Source organism: Solea senegalensis, linkage group LG6, assembly GCF_019176455.1.
Source record: "Solea senegalensis isolate Sse05_10M linkage group LG6, IFAPA_SoseM_1, whole genome shotgun sequence".
Taxonomy (NCBI): Eukaryota; Metazoa; Chordata; class Actinopteri; order Pleuronectiformes; family Soleidae; genus Solea; species Solea senegalensis.
The window spans coordinates 9,828,210-9,845,035 of record NC_058026.1 but is presented as its reverse complement, the minus strand read 5'-3'; the positions used below and the strand labels follow the sequence as shown (position 1 = coordinate 9,845,035).

Below are 16,826 nucleotides of genomic sequence, written 5' to 3'. Positions count from 1 at the left end.
AATAAATGAAGAAAGCCTTGTTATTCACCAAAAATACACAATTGACAGAACATTTGATAAAAATAATGTGCCAGAATGAGGATGTAAGTTTCATTCATCCTAACACCTTCATTTCAAGGTTATGGAGCTCGATGCACATTGTGTCACAGAGCCATTAGGATAGTTTGCAAGAGCTTCATGTACGGCTCTATGATCTGATGGCACAATAGGCTTCAGCCTCATCGAGCTCCATAAGCTCATTTTGGAAGAGAACATTTTCTTGGATGTGGGGTTGGGAGGAAACGATACGCAACACTCAGGGAGACGGGAAAGGGGGGATGGTGTTAGAGACGGCACTGATCCTCGTTCTTGGACAGTGGCATGGACAGACAGAGGGAGGGAGGGTAAGGAAGGAGAAGGGAGGCAGAGTCAAATGATGTACTGGAGCTCCACCTCTGCTGAGAGGAAAATCTCACTGAGGGTTTGCTGTTAGAACCTTCACACTTAACACTGAGTCCTCCTGTGACATTTTGTTTCCCTTGAGATTCAGTTTAGTGGAATATTCTGGTGCTGCCCGACCTGCTGGAGTTCTTCCTGCGGAACGGGAAATATCCAAAAGCGGTATGAGAACAATTAACGATGCTTGTGTTTTGTCTTTTTTTGTGTGTACAGCTGTACTTTGTCTTCATGCTCAGTTCTTCATGAAATCCAGAGTGTCTCTTGAAGAGCTGCTGCTGGAGCACAGTGTGATTTGTGAAATAAAAGTTTTACAATGACTGACAATGGTGTTTGCCAGCAGATTTATACTGTTCATTGTGGAAAATAACGTCCAACATTGCAGTTGTAGCCTAATGGCTGATCTGTAAATGAGCATCTTATTTTTCATCCAGTTTTTTTTTTGGTATCATCTTTTTGACTTTGTGCAGTGGCAACAGTGTGCAGAAGCCACGGCCAAACTAAGTATGTCTTCTCAGGGATTAAATAGCTTCCTAATGAGCTTTCACTAATGTCCAAGCTTCGCCTATCTCGGTGCAGCTTCTCAGCACAATTTCAAGAAGGCCACAGTGCTCTAACATAACTGTTGCTATTAATACTGCTCCTATCAAAAACAATTAGCAATTTTTCTCAAAAGCTACTTTTAATAGAATAGTGTAGATGTTTTATGTAGTCACATGTCAATGGAATTTCTGTACTATCCAGGACCTTTTAATGGAGTAAAACCAATAGAAGACAGTAAAATACTCAAATGCCTTCTTCCACCTTTACTCAGTAATAAAGTACTAAAATATAAGTTGTCATGCAGAATTGTCACACTCCTTGTCATATCATTATAAAACCTGAAGTTATGACTTATATTCAAGTTGAGGTTGAGCTCATTTATATACACCATTGAGTGTGTTTATCTTAGAAAACCATATTTGTGATTTTTATATGAAAAACCTTCACATTTTAGGTAGCTAGGAACAGGTAATAAATACTGATTTAAAAAGGAATAATATTTTCCACTGAGATGTAGCAGAAAATGAAAGGGTCTCAAATGTTTACTTGAGAAAGTACTTGAGTAAATGTACTCTGTTTCTTTCCACTACTGCAAATAAGTACTGTGAGTGAGGCTATAGGCCTGTGAGTGAGTGTCAGGAGCCGAAGAATTTAAAAAAGATGCCCCACACTCATGTAACTGTATGTTCTTACTCCAAATGTATGTGTTTTTTCAATCTCCTGACTTACATAAACAATTGCTTTTTTCATCCAGTGATTAATATGAGGGAACCTTCCAATGGGCTGGATCCAGGAATCAGACTTCCGGGTCTCCATTGTGTTTAGACCGGGGAGCAGCATGCAAAAAAATCGGTGAACCGCTGCGGCCTGTTAAACCCCCACCCTCTCAGCCACCAGCACCACTAACCCAGCTTTGGGGGGTGATTCCAGACATTTCCACTCTGCCTGACAACCTACACCAATGGCCATGGGTTTCATGCTACCCATAAGAAGGCAAGATACGGTGGCCTCCTCAAGCTCCGCTCTTCTGGGTCCTCACAGCAGCTGCACCAGACGCCGCTACCAGCGCTTCAGGAGAAAGCTGCGGCCCGGACGGATTCTGGGGTTCGCCGTCAGCCTCGTGGTGGTCTGCACAGTCTGTTCATGGAGTGCCTTGTCACTGGCCACGACAGTGGCCTCAGGGCTGGCATCGGGTGCTGAGGATTCAGCAGAGGCTGCAGTGCCCCATAGAACTCTTCTGCAGTACAAGAACCTCTCAGCTGCACCTGAGGACACACCTGTATCCATGCCATCAGCTGATGTCCACATGAATCAAGGGGATTATCCAAAGGACTACTTCACTGTGGAGGAGAGACGTGAGGGCTACGTGATGCTTCATATGTTTGGCATGATGTACATGTTCATAGCCTTAGCCATCGTCTGCGATGAGTTTTTCGTCCCTGCGCTCACAGTCATCACAGAAAAGCTGGAGATTTCTGACGATGTGGCCGGGGCCACCTTCATGGCAGCTGGTGGCTCCGCCCCAGAGCTCTTCACCTCTGTTATTGGAGTTTTTATCTCTCACAGTAATGTGGGTATTGGTACCATTGTGGGCTCAGCTGTATTCAACATCCTGTTTGTGATTGGGATGTGCGCCCTGTTCTCTAAAGAGGTGTTGAACCTCACCTGGTGGCCTCTGTTTCGAGATGTCTCCTTCTACATCATTGGCTTGCTCATGCTCATCTACTTCTTTCTGGATAATCAAATCGTTATGGAGGAAAGTATCGGCCTGCTGCTGTGCTACACTGCTTATGTGACGTTCATGAAGTTCAATGCCAAAGTAGAACTTTTCATCAAGAGCAGGATAGGCAACAACCAGGTGAAAGAGCTGGTGACTGCACCAAAGGTGAGCTTCATCCATCCATCCATTTTTCCTTTCCTTTCCTTTTTTCAATGTGGGTCCATCCATCCGTCATCCATCCATGCACACAACCATGTACCCCAATACTGTCATTCACTGAAGGAGCATCCTCATCAGGCACAACAAAATCTTTAAGCATACCAGAGACAACAATGCTGAGAATAGCCTCCTATTCTAGAAATCTGATGTTACTTGGTGGCAGAGAAGACAGAACTCTGTCAGGCAGCCAAACCATCCTTGGTTCCCCTCGGCAGGGATATAAAGATTTGTCTTATCCTGCCACCTGTGTGGCTCATGCAGTGTCAGATGCAGAGCCTGTCTCTGTAGTGTCTTCATGCTGACTAAGTCGAGGTAAAGGTTTCATGTTCACTCACTACTTTTAGTAACTCAGTCCAGACATACAGTAAATCCAGCCAGGCTCTGGATTAAAGTACAAACATAGCCATTGTTCTTCCTGAAATAGTAATTATTTATTTGCTGCAGGTAATTCTTTATGTTACTCATGAAGCTCATAAAGCTCAGGCATCTTTTTCACTGCAGATATAACACAAATTTTACCAATAACATTAATTTACGAGTCCACTCCAGTTTTAAGAAAACCAGGGTCGTACTATTGTTCAGGTGTCAGGGCAGGTCACACTGAATACATGACACTTTAACCTTTATCATTATAACATTGCTGAAACTACAAATCAAATGGTTAGACATTAGACAAACCAAAAAATACAAAGATGCAGATTGTGAAATCTCCCCATCAGCACACTCCATCCCCTTTAGCTTCCCTTGTCTTTGTCATGACATTGGCTGAAGTGGACAGGAGTGTCTCCTGACTCGCCTTCGCTCTGAGTGTTTGTGGTTTCACTTCATCAAACACAGACCACACACAGGACAGTCTGGAGGTGGAACGTTGCTGTCTATTCTTCCGTGGTGCTCTTGCACAATGTGACTCCTGTTGACGGGTTTAGCTGATTGTGACACACTTAGAACCCTGCAATCACTTATCCAATCACTTCATGTCAGCTTTCAGGGAGGAGAGGACGGGACGAGTATAATTTTGAGATTAGAGAACTGACGATGTGAAGGTTGAACACACAAACGCATGTTTTTCACGTTTGTCTCTCTGTCTGCTGTATGTTCTGTCCGCGTGTGCCGCTTGAGTCAGATCTGTTGCTCTCAAATGTTGTAATCTCATACGGCGCTCAGGTGAACAAATGTTAAAACTTAGACCAGCATCACCCAACACCAGTTCTTCAGGGGCATGTACCAGTGCAGTGCTACTTTATTTTACCCCATAAAGTATGAACATTTGTATCATCATAGGCCTATGAAGAGAAGTCCACTTCTAAACAAAGTCATTTGTGAAGATAAATTCAGACGAGTAGAAGTCATGCTCCTCCAATTACATCTGCTTTAAACCTTTAAACCTGTAACACTGTTGGTGATAATGAAAACACATGATTTGCTTTTATTTAGAGGTTTGCTTATTTGATTCTAGATGTATGAAAATAAATCAGGGCTGTCAAACTACTGACAAATTTGACCTACACATCAAATGATTTGCTGTGATTAATTGATTGTGTCTTGTAATCATTGATATTCAAATGTAAAACCACAGAATCAATTTAGAATGAATACAAAGGATTGTTACAGTCAGGCACTATTGTTGAAAAGGGCTGAACAATTAATGGTTGTGTGCATTGTCGGCCTGTTGCTTCACATTTGAAGAGAGAACTTGAGGAATGGTCAGCTTTAGGTCAAGCTTCAGCCAATCAAATCTTGCTTTGCAAATATTCCAGCACAGGTTCTAGCCAATCAAATCACGTTTAACATTTTCCTCAAACTTTGTAGCCCAAACGGGGATCTTGCACAAAGATTTGGTTAGGCAAAGTTTACCCAACAGTGGCGGACATGGCGGACTATGTAGGCCTGTATTTGCTGAAGCCTCTTTGATCAGCTTCTTCATATGATTTGTATATTTGTGATATAATAGATCTAGATCTAGTTAGCCAAAATATCACTTGGCCTCTCACTTGCATGTTATGTTATTTGCCCAAGACTAACACACTCCTGTATCATAGACTGTTAAAATTTTTAAGTGAGATTTTCCACCTAGTTCTACCTATTTTGGTCTTTAGCCAGGGTGGAGGATGTGTTACCATTCTTGGTCAAAGGTCAGCTACGGAAATAATCACAGTGGTTAGTGTGTTCATTTTGACAGCACTAAAATGTAAACGAAAATCTAGGTGTGTCATTTGAACTGTGTAGTATTTGTAAATGTCATGTTCCGTTTCCCCCCAGCAAGTCTGTGAGCCAGTACATCAGTGTGCTGATACAGAAGCAGAAGCTCTGGTTGACTTTAGTGCCCTTCTGGGAATCAGCTGTTTATTAGGCAGCCACCCCACAAACCAAGAGCAGCTTTTCCCTCCCAGTTGTCCGGCACTTGCTGTCCAACTACCTTGCTCTCATGTGTGGGTTACTGCTAAATAATCCCCCAGTTTAATGCTCTCTAATCCCATTAGAGTCGCTAATAATAGTCAGATGCTCCTTGAAGGAGCAGGAATCAGCAAATCACTGAGAGAAATGACTGACTGCTCCTCTCACAGCCTGCAGTTTTGCTTATAACCTGGTGTAGATTTTATGTTTATGCATTATTGAGGAGGTTCTATAGATTATACGTGCTGCATGCAGTCTATGTTTCAGGGAGAGAGGGAGATGTGGTGGTTTGCTTGCTGATGACACCAAAGATGCCAATCCTCTCTGATCCCCTTATGGACTGCTTACCTGCAGTGACGACAATAAACACACCGTCCAGCACATGGTCACCCTTGTCCTCTGCAGACAAGATGTCCGTATTCTTCTTGCCATTAACAACTTCTGCCCTGAGTCACAATGCAAGCACAATGTAGTGTGACTAAACAGACTAAGTCATTAGATTAGTAACTGTTTAGCAAAGGTTATAATTATTTGGTTACTAAGTGGTAAAATTGTAAATTTCCCCATCCAAAACCCTCTTCTGTTTAACTGTTTTAACTGTTTTATTTTAACAGTGACATCATCATAAACGTGACATCAGCATTAACGTTAAACAATTCAATTCAACTTTGACCGGCTTAATTTTGACCGACTGTGTGTTTTTATATTTTAAAATCTCTTTTGAAAAATTGCAAAGGCTATTCTTTAACATCAGCTGTGATTTCCATGTTTGACCACCAGGATTGCCATTGATGTGACTGGAGCTTCTTGCGTTACATTTTTAGAGCATTTATTTAGGCAAAAACCATCAATAATTGGGGCCCCAGATAGCTCAGCTGATTGAGCTGGTGCCCTGCAGGTTAGGCCCTCTGCAGTGTTTGAGCATGGCTTGGATTATTTTGCTGTGGGTCCACTCCCCCATTCCATGTTCACACTTCTCTGTTATATCTAACAAAGGGTAAAAATACCCCCCAAAATGTGTATGAAAGAGCAAATCATCAATTAAAAGCTTGCAGTAATTTGATCAGAGATGATGTGAGATCATGTTTTCTTGACAGCACAGTGACCTGTGAAAGTGACCGCAGGACTTCACACGCAGGCTTGAAAATAACCAGTCTAAAAGGGGTGATCTTTGTCGATTAATCCTGGCTAAGTCCAACAGCTTGGATGGTCAGGTGGACACTAGAGAGAGAGACATTCTGGTCTTGGTGCACTGTATTGAATGAATTTGGACATGTACAGTTGCTTCAGCTCTTATTTATATTAAAGACACACTAGTGATGTCTCTTATTATAACTTATAACTTCTTATAATTAGTGTAACTGACTTTTTTCAAACATGTTTACAGTGTTATCCAACGTCCACAACAAGTTTGTTAAAGACAGCCAGCCCAGTAATTGACAGATGGGTTGGTGTTAACTAGTAGACACAGATAACCTAACCTAATAGTTAGACTGTAAAACAAATTGAGTTTTCCATTAAGGCTGCTATGGAAACATAGTAATGCAAGTTTGGCCCACTCTGTAAAGAAAGGCCCTTGCCTAAAGTACATATGAAATATTTTTTTTAGGATTAAGTTTACTGTCAAATAATAAGACAGTTATATACAAACAATATATTAAGTTTCTGCCAATCAAATCAAATCAAAATGTATTTGTATAGTGCTATATGTTAGGGAATTACGTAATATATTGGGATGGTAGCCATTTTGGAAGAATGTAATAGAATGTATTGGCCGTGTAACTGGAAGGGAAGTCCCTCTGTGATCTGTATGTTGGGAATCGGGATGGGACCATATCACCTTTTTGTGTCCAAAGCTGAGAACACATTTTTGCCGAGTCATTTCACATAATTCTCCAGCTTTGTAACAAATATTGTTCTCCCAAAAGTAATAAATAAACTGACAAAACATCACTTAGCTAAAATGCTTTTGCTGATGTTTATTTATATTTTTGCATAGTGAAGCATGTGATAGGGACGTTTGATTTGTATCATATTTTACATTTTTGTCTATCTGATATTCGATCTAGTGATTTTGAACGATACTGATTCCCATCCCTAGTTGGGAAAATACACTGAAGGAACTGATCACTTCGATCGTTTCATTTTCTTTTCTTTCTTTTTTGTTAGGTTGACAATTTATTCTATTAATTTGTTAAAATGTATAAAGTTAAAGTCTATGTGAAAACATATCTATCAAACTATGTTTTGTAGTTACTGGGTACAGAGACTATGATCCTTTGTAGTCACAAATATCATTAATCATTTATTAATTATAGACAAATATAACGACAAGTTTATTTCTACACACTTCAGATTTTTTAAGATTTAGCTAAAGTCTTGATTCTTTACAGAGTATAGGACAGGGTAGGACACTATGACAGTCTGTGCAAACCTCCCCCATCTATCTATAAAAATAATTAGAATCCTTTGGTGGTCAGTGTAACAGCAATTAATGTACATTCACACAAAACTCTGCAATCGCACAAAACTCTGCAATCGCACTTGTTTGATCTCCAAATCCCTGATTTCCTTCCACACCTGACATCACTCGTGTACTTTTGTCAAACCCACCCCTCAGTGGTGTGTGTGTGTGTGTTTGTTTGTTTTTTGTGTGTTTGTGCTGTATATGTCCTCTGAAGAAGAATTGTGTGAGTTCACTTCTTTATGTGTTTCAAATATTTAATTTTTTGACAAATGACCAATCAACTGGGGAAAATTTGTCTAATTGGGGACAAAGTCTGTCTATATGTTTATGTGTTGAAAGTAAATTAAAAAAAATATATATAACAAAAAAATTATATGGGACAAAACGCTGCTTGGTTTTTGTGAGTGGCCGTTGCTTTTGATGCTTGTGTTTCTTTCATTTAAGTGTTTTTTACATTTTAAATTTCAAATATTGTGTTTTGATCTGTTCTGGATCTGCACTTTCCCTTTTTTTCTCACTAACAGAGAGCAACACAAACTGAAACACCAGTGTTTAAGAAACATTAAATATTATTGTTGACTGCTATTTGACTACTGCTATTTTGTGTCACTGTATGTGTAGAGCTGTAAAAGACAACATATATTTGTTTCTGTTTTCCCCAAGATAACTGCACCAGGAGATGATGAGAACAAGCTGATGGTATGTTTTTTTTCTGCGTGTTTTTAACTTATCATTAAGTACTGTAAGCAAATTAGGTTTCTAGCTATATTATATTATGGTTTGTACTGCATTTGATTACAAACGTTCATTTTTTTCCAATATTTTAATTAACTAGAGAGATTAGACCAGAATAAATATGTACATTTTCACATTTGCTTACATGAGAGTGTTTTTGTCGCAGGCAAAACCCAGACTCCAGAGAGAGGGCAGCTGTGCTTCTCTGCACAACTCTCTGATGAGAAACAGCATCTTCCAGCTCATGATACACACACTGGACCCACTCAGCGATGAAGGTAGGGGTGTAAGAGGGGAATACCCACGCACTGAAACGACAATGCACTGATTATTACAGTACATTCATCCACCAATAATTAAACTAAAGGTTAATATTATACGATGCTTTAAAATATTGTGTTTAGGGTTTGAAACATGAAACATTCCCACTGCACAGATGCATTCATTTACATTAATTCACAAACTTATAGAAAGTTCTTATTTCCTCACTTACTTCAGGACATTTCAAAGAAAAGGCCTCAATCCTTCACAAAATGGCCAAGCAGAAGTGTAAAGAAGACGCTGCCGCTGCCGCTGCTGCTGCCGCTGCCACTGCCAACGGTGTAGGTGGGTAACAGTGATGAATTGTAATATGTGGAAACCCAAAGACAGGTCAATTAGCAGATAATGAGTCACATTACAGTAACAGTGGCTAGTTGGTGGATTTTAAAACTGCTCACAGATTAATCTACAGTATATTAATCGCAGGTGAAACAAGGGACATAAAGGAGTAATTATATAATGGTAATACAATTGTGACACATAACTGTACGTAGTTGTATTGAATTTGTACGTTACATTCTAAAGTGTGTGCACTGTTGCCAAAGAGTGAAATCATCACTAAGCTTCCCCCACTTTTACTGTGATATTTTTAATAACACATGGGACCCAGTGGCAGCTTACAAAGTCATTTTATTTACTTAATTTCATTATTGAGTAACAGTTTTTAATTTGTTTGCTGAGAAAATTAACAAGGATATTGTGTTTCCCGACACAGGAGTCTCCTCTAAGACCCAACTTTCAAGAAATGCAAACTGTACAAAGTTTCATCTTTTTTTCTTACTATTTCACTTAAGTACATTTGACCACACTGCTCTTATGAGAGGTATTTAAAATCCTTTTTGCTCTCTCCTTTTTCTTTCTTCAAGCCGATAAAAACATCCCCAACAGTACGAACGTAGCAGTGGAAGTCACACCACCCATGAATGGTGTCGTAGGAGGAGAAGAGGTACGATTTTTGTCATCAGGGTTCTGATGGGAAGAAAGTGTCCACGCCCCAGTTGCTGCTCACAGAAAAATGTCTTTGTCGACCTGGTCAGTAATAAAGAAAGGCAGGAATGTTAGTTATGAAGAGATTTTTCTTGGAGCATCAACTGGCATCAACACGGCAATCGTTTAAGCCTTTTATTTCTGTAGGAACCTCAAGCATGTATAGAAAAAAATCTTTAATAAATAGACACACGTTTCACTCAGTCGTGGTTTCACCATTGCTGTAAATACATATACTGATATATACAGTAAAAACATACAAACCTCTCCTCAGGGTGGTGAGGAAGAGGAGGATGAAGACCAGCCTCTGAGCCTGGCCTGGCCAGACACAAACAGGAAAAGACTCACTTACCTTGTAATCCTGCCCATTGTCCTTCCACTGTGGATCACACTGCCCGACGTCAGGCGAGAGGTGACCACACACGTGCATGTATAATATTACATGTTCCCATACTTGGGTGGGATTTTCTATTGTTTGACATTTTTATTTTTGTCTTCATTTACTTATTTCCAGAGCTCAGCACGTTTTTTCCCCGTCACTTTTCTTGGCGCCATCTGTTGGATTGCTTTCTTCTCCTACCTGATGGTGTGGTGGGCTCACCAGGTACATTTTCTGTTTCTACTGTAGTACTTCTGAAGCCACCTCTTACCAGGGTGCAGCAGTCAAGGGTGTTGAATGTGTGACCACGGCAGCTAATCCCGACTAATCTGCCTTGAGCCACAGCCAGATCGACGAAGAGCGTTCTATTTTAACAGCACAAATGCAAGGACAGGTCTGAAGCAGTGGGGTTATGTGTGCAAGGAGAAGCCTCCGCTTTTTTCTGGAGATATGTGCGATCTAACTATTGTGTGCAACTGTCAGATAAAATACAAAAAAGTGCCATAAGGATTATAATCCTGCTTGTGCCAGCAGGGAAATGCTCCCCCCTCAGTCTGTGCAACAGTGGCAGAGTGTTTCTTTATTTTTCCAAGTAAATTGCACCACTCATTACAGTTTCAGTTCTGACCACATCTGTGTTCATTCACTCATTTCTACTTAAAGATACAGTATATTATGTACCATTTCTGCATTAAAATAAAAAAAAAACAATGAGACAAATATATATATATTTTGCTGACTAGTGTATTTGTAACATGTAAATAACATGTTATGTAATTTGTGTAGTGTACTTAGACTCACTTTACCTGGGGCAAACCTCCTATGAAATGTCATGTCAAAGTGAGGAAGGAAATATCCGGTGTTACACTGCTTCCCGATGTCATTAAAATGACATACTGTGCTTTTAAGGTTGCAGAATCATGCTAAAATAATTTTGGATAAACAAATAATTTCATGAAAATGAAATATATGAGCCTCAGTTGTCCATACTTAGAATATATACGTGTACAGAGAAGATAGACTGACCACGCACTTTGGCATACAGTAATAGCTGTAATAGCAGAGTTTATAAAGATAATAGTCTGTGTTAACAAAGGTTATGTCTTAATGAATGTTGTACTTAATACACAACATTAGAGATGGCAAAACATACATTAACAAGCTGTAGCAATTGGCTTAATCAATAATATCAAATATGATCTTATTTAATCTTATTTAATCCAAAATTTACCTGACAAACCAGTTACAAGACTGCAGAAGATAATGCCTTTTCTGACTCTACGGTGTATCAAAACTGTGCTGCTGCAACATGAAGCGATTCATTCTTCCCACCAGGTTGGAGAGACTTTCTGGATTACCGAGGAAATCATGGGTCTGACCATATTAGCTGCCGGAACCTCAATCCCTGACCTCATCACCAGTGTGATTGTGGCACGAAAAGGCCTCGGTGACATGGCCGTGTCCAGCTCTGTGGGCTCCAACATCTTTGATATCACTGTGGGGTGAGTCCCACATACGACAAGGAGAAACTTTTTCTTGTCATCAGTGGCACCATTACAGTTAGATCATAGGGAAGATTGGAAACAACAAAACAGGACAGAACAGAGCAGTGTTTGGTTTCTTTTTTCAATCACCCCATATCCTCACTTCCCCTATCATCATCATCCTCACCCTCCAACCCTTCAAAATCACATGATGAGTCAAGGAGAACAGACAAATAATCCAGAGTATAGGGCAGTCACAACATACATATGTCTTACCCCTTTGTTAAAACCCTGCTTCCATCACCCAGAGAGTGACATGTAATGTGTATACTTACAGGATACATATAAGATAGTAAGTAACACAAGAGCGCTAGCTGTGAATCAGAGCATCAACAACAACCTGAATGTTCTCTGCTTGTCCTCCTCCCAGTCTGCCATTCCCCTGGCTCCTCTACAACATCATCAACGACTTCAAACCAATAGAGGTGAGCAGCAACGGCCTGTTCTGTGCCATCGTCCTCCTCTTCCTCATGCTCCTCTTCGTCATCATGTCCATTGCAACCTGCAAGTGGAAGATGAGCAAGTCTCTGGGCTTTCTCATGTTCCTGCTCTACTTCGTGTTCCTCGTCGTCAGCGTCATGCTGGAGGACAAAATCATCTCCTGTCCCATCACCATCTGAGAGTGAGAGACAGAGTGACTGATTGATTCTCAGAGAGTAAACATACATGTGTGCAATGATCTATCGTGCTGACCCAAACACACACACACACACACACATGCACGCTCAGTATCAGACTGCACACTCGCAGATACTCGGCTCTACATCCACACGCTCACGTTCAACCTGTACCTGAAGCAAACTCATAAACATACACAAGTGCAGACTGGTGCATCACAGCCTTGAAGAAGTGGTAGACGAGCCAGTCCTTCATTCATGGACTTATGCCACCCAGTCAGAGAAACTCCTTGTTATCCACTACCTATTATATGCTGAAAGTGATTGGAACACCACCTGCATGGAAACTTTAAATGAGAAACTCTTTTTCTTTTCTTTTTTTAATTAAAGGACTACGAGGCAGTGTAAGACTCAAGGTGGTGAAAACGACTTTGTTTTTGTTTGTTTGTTTGTTGGCAGAGATCTGGTGGGATCATATATATCAAACTGGGGAAACACATCTGTCTAAAAAAAGCTGCTGCTTCTCAGACCTAAAGATTTTAACTCTGTCCGTTCCACCACCTGTGTGGCTTTGCAATGTCATCAGCAGAGAGATGCTTTAGTGTTGCTTTCAAATTCAGCATTTCTACTTTCCATGTTATAGCTATGTACTGAGAAAAACAATAGCTGCTAGACAGAGTGTAGCATGGACCAAGACTGAAGTGGATGAGATGTATCATGCTCATTATTTCTGCTTTTATCAATATATTCCAACTATTTTATTTGAGTTTTTTGTGTCATAAGGTTGTAAGTAAGTTTGGTTATTTCCCTGTTTGGTTCTTTTATCTGTCTGCCTTTACTTGCACCACTTTAGAACAAGAGATTAATTAATTTGCTTGACAAAAAAACTGGACAGTTTCTGGTGCAGTGAAATGCTCCCAGTGAGAAAGGACAATGACGGGAGGACGACAGTTTCATGTTCTCTGTTGTGGTTAACGTCTCTCTCTTGAATGGATGCATTTATAAAAACAAAATGGTTTCTGTGATGTAACGACTGATGCCAAGTACTGTATAATGCTGTGTAATGCATATACATTGCTGTAGGCTGCTGTAGGCCTTTTGTATATCATATAGGCCTAATGTGTCCATCATTGTGATGTTCACACGATACCTTCTTTTTTTTTATTTTATGACGTACAGTTTGAAATCTAGCTTGTTTTAAGAGAAATGATACATAATGGACATATAAATATAAATATGTGTGTGCACATATGTTTATGTCTATGACATAAAATGCAAACTTCTCTGTACGTAACTCCAAACATGGACGAGGAAAACATCCCACATTGTTCTCGAATTCCTTTCAATCAGAGTTACATTACATTACATTAATACAAATTAAATATCTTCATTTTAATTTAAAGGTAAAGAATGGTTTCCATGACTTTATCCAGTGCACATATTCCAAAAGGTTTGCAAAAAAGATTACAATGAAGAAGAATGTGCATTTCCTCTCTGTTTATGGGGACTTGAGGATTTCTTTTTCTCATTAATTTTCTACAAACTGATGAAGGGAATCTCACAAATAGGGCTGAAACAATCAATCGATTACTTCAATGTATCGATTGATTACTTTAATTATCAGTGAACTATTTTGATAATCAATTGTTTTTAAAGAATTCAAACAGGTTTTCAGACAAACATTATAACAGACATTATAACTTGTCATTGTAAGTTTCTCAGTCATCCAGGTCATAGTCTTCAGTAGTTAGCTGTGGGCAAATGGACGTGCTTGAGTTGAAGACGTTTCATCCAAGAGGCTTTTTCAGTTCTGACTAATCTAGTGGGAAGAACCTGAGGCTGATACCGGTCTAGGGAGTCATTAAGTTAAACAGTTCAGGTGACCCTGAACTGAACACCTTATGTCAGTTCTTCCCACTGAAAAAGCCTCTTGAATGAGAGGTGAAACATATTCAACTGAACTCAAGCAAGTCCAGTCGCCCACAGCCAGCCACAGAAGAACATATGACACATGTTTCCTTTGCCTTCTATGTCAAATAGAACAATATGAGGGAGATAAGTTATTATCCCAGACATGTTTAAAATGCTTTCATCTGTTTGAAAACAATCAATAAAGGTCCTGTAGACTCTGAATAGCATCCTCCTCTGCTTTTGTTTCCTACACTGGTGCAGGAGTTGTTCAGTGTTTAATTGTTAAATAGTTTCAGTGCAAAACTATGTCATAAATGGGTTTTCCCTTTTCACATAACTGGATCTGATTGTCTATAAACAGCAGTTATACATTATATTCTCCATACTATTTCTTTTTATTTTCACATTTTCACTAATCACGACATATTTTTTCCAAATTAATATATGTTTGTTTAAGTTTATCCATGAATTTGAGCACAATTATTCCCATTCCCCCAGAGGTCAATTGTGTATTTTGTATTGTAACACAAGGCATGTACATAAAAGCCTGTATGTAATGATAGTCAGAGCATAGTTTACAAACCTGAAGACAGTTTTTAATGTAAGTCTCCAGCTTCTAATTTTAACCTGTAAATGCAGCATCGTTTCCATATCTCATATGAATGTGAGACACGTGTGTGTGTGTGTGCGTGCGTGTGCGTGTGTGTATGACTGCATTTAGCAATATCTTCTCAACTATTTTGATTACCATGACAAATGGTGAAATGCTTTCACTTTGGAATCTACTGTGTACATTATGCAAGCATGGGATCATATCCATGTACTATCTGAACTGTGTATTATACTGTAAAAACATGTGTCACTCCACTGTGTATAAAGTGTCATGTGATCAAATAAATCAAAACTCACATTTTCACAATTGGTGTTTTGAGTTAAATGCCCAGAAACAGACTAATGATGACTGATTTGGCATGTCACTTTTAACCAAAAAGGATCCAATTAAAATGATAAGTTAACAAACCATTTAAATTGTACAGGTCACTTCACTCTCACCTTGGACTCCTCACAGCGGCAATCACATTTGCAGTTTCATCTATCAGGATGTGATCTGCTTTTCTTTGACAGCAGCATGTGTGGCCTTGTCCAGTGGGATGCAACAGGGATTCGCTGGATGCTTGAGGACAGTCAGTAAAGGACATACTAATTTGCCTTCCCCCTGCCTTTCCGTTTATGTGTCTCTCTCTCTACAGTGGCACACAGTGATGTTTTATTTTTATTATTGAACTAGGTATTCCTTTGATTAAAAGCAGTCAGTTTGATATTTGATAATCATATCCCCTTTTTGCAGGACAAAGAAAAGACTGTCAACCCTCCTTCCACTGTTCAGAAAGTAAATAAGGTAGCTACTTTTATTTGGAATATGTTTTAAATTAGCAATGCTTCACTTTCACTTGACTAGATTTTTAAACCGGTAAAGGATTAGTGTAAGAAGAAGTAGTGACATCTAATGGTAAGACTGCAAATTGTAATTGACCCCCTCCTTTCCCAAACGCGTCAGGGAACGGTGGCCTTTTCATAACAGAAAGCCTCTTTAAAGCACCTTTCCTCTTCTTCTCTTGGGTGTGTCCTGTGAAAGCACAGACTTGTCTCCTTGTTGATGATTCACCCTATGTGGCAACAACTGTCCAAAAAAAACAAACACTGGCGTGTCAATGGAACTTCACTGGGCCATGTTTTGCACTCCAGGGTGTGTTACCATAGGTGATGCCACGTAAAGGCTCATTCAATGTCTAAGGCAGGGGTCTGCAACCTTTAGAATGAAAATATATATATATATTTTAAATTAATACCAAACCCATTTGATAAGATTAAGATAATATTACATGTAATGTTTTTCATTTGTATGTATGTAACACCCAAGTGGAGATTGCCCCACAGAATTATGAAGACCTAGTCCTTCCATTGTTGGTGGATAATTAATAAAAAGTAACCCACTTTGAAATAAATGAAGCAATATTTGGATTTTATGTAGTTCATGTATGTAGTTCATGCTGGAGAAAACTTCCCTGGCATGGCAGGTATGTGCATCCAAAGATGGACAGTTTTGTCAGGATTTGGGTTGGTTTTCCATATCACATTTGACGTAGACATTGGACACTTTTACTATTGATCTCTAAATATGAAGGAAGAAAATAGAATATATATATATATATCGCTCTTTTGCTCTCATGGTGCAGCAGCGCCCACTAGCGGCAACAAATGTTAACTGCACAATAATTCCAGAATACAAAGAATACAGAAGAATATGGAAAAGACATTAAGGTGAAGGCAATATCAACTCATTATTTCTGTAAACACTAAAAACGAGTAAACAATACAATAACTGTTGTTTTCTGAACAGTTAAGATGTTTACATTATTACACTTCCCCTACATCATCAATATTACATTACATTTCTGCTCATAATCCGTCCCAGAGTTACACACTGTACGTTAAGGTAAAATGTCATCAAAGTAATAGTCTCTTAGAAATATTTGACGACTGTGAACTGTGA

General features: G+C 39.4%; 1 protein-coding gene across 1 annotated transcript; it reads left to right on the top strand.

Annotated features, from left to right (window-relative positions):
- On the top strand, positions 1-15,188 carry slc24a2 (solute carrier family 24 member 2). Its single transcript, XM_044028649.1, has 11 exons — positions 1-600; positions 1,733-2,863; positions 8,442-8,477; positions 8,680-8,791; positions 9,012-9,119; positions 9,550-9,588; positions 9,701-9,780; positions 10,096-10,233; positions 10,336-10,425; positions 11,536-11,702; positions 12,115-15,188. Exons 2-11 carry the CDS (start codon positions 1,940-1,942, stop codon positions 12,362-12,364), a joined length of 1,944 nt encoding a protein of 647 aa, XP_043884584.1. The 5' UTR covers positions 1-600; positions 1,733-1,939; the 3' UTR covers positions 12,365-15,188.
- The last annotated feature ends 1,638 nt before the right edge of the window (positions 15,189-16,826 follow it).

Coding starts and splice junctions, on each gene's coding strand:
- slc24a2 (XM_044028649.1), top strand. CDS start 1,940: ATGGCCATGGGTTTCATGCTACCCATAAGAAGGCAAGATACGGTGGCC. Junction 8,792..9,011: donor GGACCCACTCAGCGATGAAG/GTAGGGGTGTAA, acceptor CACTTACTTCAG/GACATTTCAAAGAAAAGGCC. Junction 9,120..9,549: donor TGCCACTGCCAACGGTGTAG/GTGGGTAACAGT, acceptor TTCCCGACACAG/GAGTCTCCTCTAAGACCCAA.